Here is a 7,340-nt window from a genome sequence, read left to right on the forward strand (position 1 = left end):
TGATGCTTATTTTGTTGCATAATTGTGCTTTCCTTCCCCTAAATACTTCTGAGTTCAGTTAAGTACCACTCAAGAATCTCCTTTACAAACAAAGCTAAAGTCAACTCTCTGGTCTATAGCTAGCATAATACTATTCTGGAAAATACCAGAGTACTTATTCTAGTGATTTTTTTTCTAGTTCAGTAGTTTGGCTCGGCTTCAATCATTTGACTATAACCCTGGGAGAACTAGAGTTGTACTTATCCATGTGCTTAGGACAGTTTAGGAAAAGTAGAAGTACATAACACAGTATTTGCTAAGGAACTGATTCCATGTGTGCATAAATACATGGTTTAATTAATTTAGACTATTATCTCTCTTTTTCTGTTTTCTCTTCTTTTATTTTTTATTTTTTTACTATTAGTTACAGTTTGTTAACTTTGTATCCATGCTGTATCCTGCTCCCTCTTTCCCTCCCCCTTTCTTTTATCCAGTCAGCAAACCACATACTGACTTAACAACTTCCTCATGGAAGTCTTCACTTCCTGGTTGCGAAGTGTATAGATCACAGGATTCATCAGGGGAAAGATGACAGTGTGGAAGAGAGAGACAACTTTGTCGGCTTGGAGAACCTGGAAGGGTCGGGTGTAGATAAAAATGGCAGGCCCAAACATGAGAAATACAATTATAATGTGGGTGGTGCATGTAGAGAGAGCTTTGCTCTTCCCTTCGGAAGAGTGCCCTTTTACATGGTAGAGGATGACCGCATAGGAGGCCAGAAGTCCCAAGAAGCATAAGAGGGTAAGCAGACCACTGTTAGAGACCATCAGGAGTTCCACTGCGAAAGTATCAGTGCAGGCTAGCTTAACGACCTGTGGGACGTCACAGAAGAAGTTATCCAGCTGGTTTGGCCCACAAAAGGGCAAGTTCAGGATAAGGGCCACTTGTACAATGGAATGAGCGAAGCCCCCAAGCCACAGAGCCAACAATAATATGTAACAGACTCTAGGGTTCATGAGAGTGGAGTAGTACAAAGGACGACATATAGCAATGTAACGATCAAAGGCCATCACAACAAGAAGGAACATTTCTCCTGCTCCAAGAAAGTGCAAAAAGAAGAGTTGTGTAATGCACCCTTTGTAGGAAATGACTTTTTTCTCACAGAAGAAATCTACAAGCATCCTAGGAGCTACAATGAAAGAGTAGGAGGCATCCAGGAAGGCCAAGTTTGCCAGGAAGAAGTAAAGTGGGGCTGTGAGTCCAGGGTCCGATTTAATGGTGAAAATGATAAGAAAATTTCCAGGAAGAATTATTAGGTAGAAAACTGAAAGCAGTGCAAAGACCAGGAGTTGAGTATCTTGAGATTGGGTCAGGCCAAGAAGAATGAATTCTGTTACTACTGAGCTGTTCTTGGTCTCCATCACTTCCTAATTTATAGAATAAAACATGTTACATGTTATACATGTCTTTTCTTCTGTTTCACAGCTCAAATCCACATTAAAGCAAGCAATGTTTTCCATACCCAGTGCACCATACTCTGCTAACCCCTCTTTTCTAAATCCCACTAAGATGCTGCTCTTCTTTAGACACTTCCATTTCCATTTAACCTCATGCTTCTACATAACTGTAACTTTAGGACCATGGGCTAAATTTCACAGCTATGTTAGCTATCCTTTTTGTTATTTTCCTGTTTGTGGTAACTCAGTCTTTTGCTAGAATATTTGTTTGGCTTTTGTTTCTTCTTTGTATAATTGCAGAGAAAACTGCACTTCAAATTGCTTCTCTCCTTCAATTCCTATGAGATGCTTCTTCTGTGGCTCTTATTTCCTTTCTGAATGTTTTATTTGCTGGCTTGCATCACATTTTGCTTTGTTGCCCATGTGCATTCTGATTTCCAAGCATGTTGTCAGGATCTCAGACAAACTCAATGCCTTCATTTCACTTAGAGGCGTCCTCCTAATTATATTTCTGACCACCCAAAACTTACATGAACATTCTGTGCCTAAATTCTTATTATCACTTTCCAGGTGCATTTGGTTTTGATTTATCTGTAATATATTTATTCCTACACCTCAGAATGGTACAAAAATGATATCTTTTACACAAAATTTTTGGCATATTGTACCTCTCATTAGTAAATGTAAAATTTTTGATGCTCTCAACTAATAAAACAGAGCAGGAAACAGACATGAAAAATATATATTCTAATGTGGTTCTTTAATAATTGGGAAAATAGAAACAATCTTTAATTTTAACAATGTAAGGAGTTAAACTCTTTGTTATTTCCAAGTAATGGGAAAAATGCATATTTATTGTTTAAAGATTAAAAACATCATTATTGTTTCATAAATTATTGAAATTTTACTTAGTTACAACAAATTATGCCACTGTTTATCAAATATTCTTTCTCTGTTTCTGTAATTTTTTCCTTATTAAGAGTTATATTTATGTTATTTAAATCTATGATTCAGTTTTTATATGAATATTGTTCTTCAGAGTACAGTGTAGTCAGTCTAGAAATGTGCACATGAAGACCGACTTGGGTACATAAAATAATGTGACTTCTCTCTATGTTTTAACAAAGTTTTATATTGTATCATAATTTTATAATTTCATAATTCTAAAAAACCATTTTGATTAATAGTTACAGTTTGAAATTGTGCATGCTCCAGTGTTAAAGTATATGCCTTAGAAGACAGACTAACGTTTATCTTTGAACAAATTACCATAATGTGGCATACAAAATGATGTTCTTGAAACTGGACTAAAGATAATGTTGTTCTACAGTTAGAGATGTAAGCAATTTTAAAACAAATAAATCAATGAATTACTGAATGCTAAAACATAGATCACCTAAAACAGTATGTGTTTGAAGGGAGATAGTAACAAATGCAATTCATGTAAACATGCCATAATGGAACACGCGCAGAGGCAGAAAGTTGATCAGGCATTGATTAGGCTCAGAACTGAAATGGAGCTTTATAATGTACATGATAATTTTAATATAATAAAATAGTCTGGAAATATTCACAGTTCTTAAATATATAAAACAAAGAGCTCACCTAAATTGTGAATTATTATCAAATGCTGATTATGGTAACAATATTTAATGTTGCTATTTAATTTCGAGGGTAAGTTTCAAAGGATTGATTTTTTGGTTTATAATTTGCAGAAATTATTAATAATTTTTCAATATTAATAAGAGAGAAAAGAAAGAAAACAAAAGTCAGCTTGAAAAGTTCCTAGAGAGAATTCATGAGAAATTTTGTATTGTGTATTACTACACATATATTTTAACTTATAGGTATACAAAATGTATTGTATGAAAACATTTTAATTTAAAAGATTTAAAGAATACATAAGAGCAAACTATTTATTAATAAATATTTAATAAAAATTTTTGTTTTAATTTTTCTTATTAATTTAAATATTAAATTAAATTAAACAATATTAAATATATATATTTAATATCCAAATGTTATGGAACAAGTTTGTAAAATGCATAGACATATATTTGAACATACCAATACATACTAAAAAGTATACAATCACATACATAGTAAGTGTAGACAAACTGAATGAGGAAAAAATCTTTTCCTTGATTCTCTTTGAATTCATTGAAGAGCTTTTTTGTCACTTATGTATTTGTACATCTGCTGAGCATTATTTGTATGGTACACTCTGCCTGTAAAAATCTCTCAGAAAAGTAACTTCAAAGCCCTCTTTTCTATTTATACATTGTGACATTACAATTCTGATACATAGTTAATCCTCTGGCTCTTCCCTAGATTCATAATTTGAAGACTCGAGTGTGACTGAAAGTGGTCACTCCCTCCTTCCTTTTTTTCTGTATCTGCCTTAATCCGTGTTGCCTATCAGATGGAATTTTATGTTATTTAATATCTTGACCAACCTCTTGTCTTCTTCTGTTCCCATTTTTGTGTGTGTTTTGGTGATTCTCAAATTGTGCTGATCCTAGTAACTGAAAATAAAGGTGAAATAAATAGACATTTCTCTGTGCAAAATTAGTTCAAAGGGGAAAAGTCTGAAAGAATGTACTGCAGAGGAGTGGGTGATTTATTCCAGTCACCTGAGATGATGAAGGATTGTTAGGATAGGTTAAAATAGAAGCCTCAGTTCTTTGCACTTTTTAAATTTGTTTGTTTCAACTGATAAAACAATAGGCGTTTAGCATGCATGAGCAGAAGATTCAACACCTGCTTCCCTCAGAGTTTATTCACATGAACATTGTCAGGCAACATAGCACCCTCTCATTCCTGAAGCCAAGGAATGGTCCTTCTTTTTTCCATTTGAGCCTGACAATTCTGACTTTATTTCTTGTACTCCTTTACATGTGGTTTTTTGTTTTCATTGTTTATCTTTATTTTTCTTTCAATGTATTCCTCTATTTTTTCTGCTCCTTTCTTATTTTCTCTATACTTCCAGTTTTTCCATATTCTTTCAGTTAATAGTTTTTTATTTGATCTCTACACTTGCCAGCTAGTTGTGTTCAAACAACAATTAATGATAAAAGAGGCTATCAATGTAAAAAAGAACAAAGGTTTGGAAAAAGGAAAGCAAAGGAGGAAATGATGTGGTTATACTCTCAGAAAACAAAATAAATGATTTAAATGTGCGCACATACACATAATCTTTCTTGGGTTGTAAGGTCTAGATCACTTTACCCATTACAAAGAAGAGTGAGCACAGTAAAGACTATCCAAGTGTCTATTTTGATGGGTTTATTGATAACTGGAAATGATTCTTTCACTTGTCAGTGCTGAACCTTTTCTTCTGATTTTTATTCTATTTGAATTGTTGTTTTAGTCTAAATTACTTGTGAATTACTCTCCGTTCTTTCCCATAGTTTTCTTCCTGCCAGCTCATCTATGAACAAATGATGGCCTTTCCCCTCCCTCAAAATAGAACTCTAATTATTATACTTGCTAAATAACATGTTTTATCTATAATTCAGTCACCATAAAATTTTAGAAAAGACATGGATATTTTTAAAGCATGCAATTGCATCTATAGAGGAGAATGAATTACCTGCTTTTTTCAAAAATGGAGAGTATCAGAATAAAATAACAGAGTTACAGTCAATGTCTAAACCGAGTTAAGAAAAATTCAACGGTGAGGTAGATTATAGTACAATATGATAAATGGATGTATTAGTGGGCTTTCTGTGATTGTCCTGGTGTTGATACCAGGATCTCAGATTTATGCAAATATGTAATTATTTAAGTAAATTACTATTTCTTAATTTCAGTTCTCCAAGTTTGATCCTTATATTGCTCTAAGTAGGTTCATTGTACAAAACAAGAAAAAATTCACATAAGCAGGGATACAAAGTGGTTTGCAAACTCAAGAGATTAGTGAAGCTTGAAGTAAGTTTAAGCTTACATTTTCCGATAAAAGTGATGCTAATCTCTTTATTATTTTATTTTAGTTTAGTATTGGGACAGATCAGTCATTTATATTAGGTTCAAATTAAAGTTAAGTTTGGGGATACCACAGATACTGTTATTTATACTTGTTTATAATAAAATGTTGGCCTTTTTAATCCTGAGCATCAGATGTTGCAGGAGCATTATTTAATGAGAGGGTAGGAAGTAGCTGAATTTGGCGTTCAGTCTTATTATGTTTGAGCAGTATTGATCTGCTCTCATGAATTTCAAGGCAAGACTAGTTATAGAAAAAATATAATTGTTTTTCTATTTCTTATTTCTCTATATATTTTTAAATATAATGAATGACAAGAAGATTTCACCTTAATAGAAGTCCAGTGTTTTCAAACAAGTAGCTATCCTTTTCCATCCATGGGAAAAAAAATCAACTGATCATGTAAAAGTTTTCCTTAAATAGGTTTTCTCGTGTTCATAAATCTTTAAATTGTGAAATATTCTCATCATATTTGCAATGCAAAACAAAATGTGCTTGGGGATTTTATTAGCACCTGTTTAATACAAAAGGGAATTAATAGAACAACAACTCAAACAGGTGCAGCAATCACGGGGACAGTCTAAGTATTAGACAATCCAGGAAGATGCATCTAAGACATCACAGTTTCTGATAAGGTTTTAAATTCCCCAGTTATCACACACAGCTATAATGTTATGGCACTTAATGTTCACAAGGGAAAACAAACAAACTTTCCATGTGCATAATAGTCTATTCATGTTTATGAAGAAGTTATTTAATGAGACTTACTCAATAATAAGTATACTAGAATATGCATATATTAGGTGAAGAGAAAGAGAATGTATCTTGTATAATGTATCATTTTTTTTAAAGGAATGCTGTTCTTCAATAAAGGACCTTACGGTAATTGCAGTTCAGTTCCTCTTGGAATGTCCTCTGAAACAAAAAAATAAAATAAAATAATTTGCTTTAATAGTAGCATTAACATATATTCATTTCTGTTTTGAACATATTTCTATTAACTTTGGGATGTGTGATTCATGTGTTTCTCTTTCTCAGTAAAAGAATAGTAGACTTTTCTTTCATTTTGCTTGATTTTGGCATTTTTTTTGGGTCTTATTGGTTCTTCATTTGTTTAGATTTTTGTATTTGTGTTTTTTTTTTCTTGTTTTTAACGTTTTTGAATTTTTGTCACTGGGTCATTGCTTAGAGAGAGAGAGAGAATTTGGTAGTAAGGGATATAAGGAGAGTCTGAGAGGTATTGTGAAACAGAAAACATGGTCAAAATGTATTGTATGAAAACATTTTAATTTAAAAGATTTAAAGAATACATAAGAGCAAACTATTTATTAATAAATATTTAATAAAAATTTTTGTTTTAATTTTTCTTATTAATTTAAATGATTTTGAATTTCAGTGAGTGTTTTGGATGTAAACAAATATAAAATTAATTAAAAAATAAATGCAACACACATATAGCTTTATTTAAATTTTTTCCAGTTTAGCCATGGGCGCAGTAATATTTAAAAGTTAATTGAAGCAAGTACATCCGGAACTTTTTTTTTTTTTATTTAACACTTCCCCTTAGCAGAGACTGTGTTGAAATACATAACATTTCTCTGCTGACAATAAATAACTTTATGCTTACATCACTATTCCTATATGAAAATGTATGAAATAAATATCCAGAAATTTAGAAACGCAGGAAAACTGGAATGAAAGAGCAAATTAAACACAAGGAAAGACAAGTATAAAAAAATGCTTAGAGTCACCCTTGCGCCCTGTCCTAAAAACACGTGTTTCTCTTGCTTCCCTCTACTAACCCCAGAGACCATCTTAGTGTAGGGAACCACAGCTTGTGAGTGAAGCCTGTCCTCTCACTTTAAGAACTCTTGCTCGCTCCCGTCTGGGAAACTTAAGCTCCTACTCAGTTTCATGAA

General features: G+C 32.5%; 1 protein-coding gene across 1 annotated transcript; it reads right to left on the bottom strand.

The window, feature by feature from the left end:
* Window positions 1–464: 464 nt before the first annotated feature.
* Window positions 465–1,400, bottom strand: LOC110542870 (olfactory receptor 4N5). Its single transcript, XM_021629357.2, has one exon. It carries the CDS (start codon window positions 1,398–1,400, stop codon window positions 474–476), a length of 927 nt encoding a protein of 308 aa, XP_021485032.1. The 3' UTR covers window positions 465–473.
* Between the last annotated feature and the right edge of the window lie 5,940 nt (window positions 1,401–7,340).

The sequence above is a fragment of the Meriones unguiculatus genome, chromosome 4 (genome assembly GCF_030254825.1).
Source record: "Meriones unguiculatus strain TT.TT164.6M chromosome 4, Bangor_MerUng_6.1, whole genome shotgun sequence".
Classification (NCBI taxonomy): Eukaryota; Metazoa; Chordata; class Mammalia; order Rodentia; family Muridae; genus Meriones; species Meriones unguiculatus.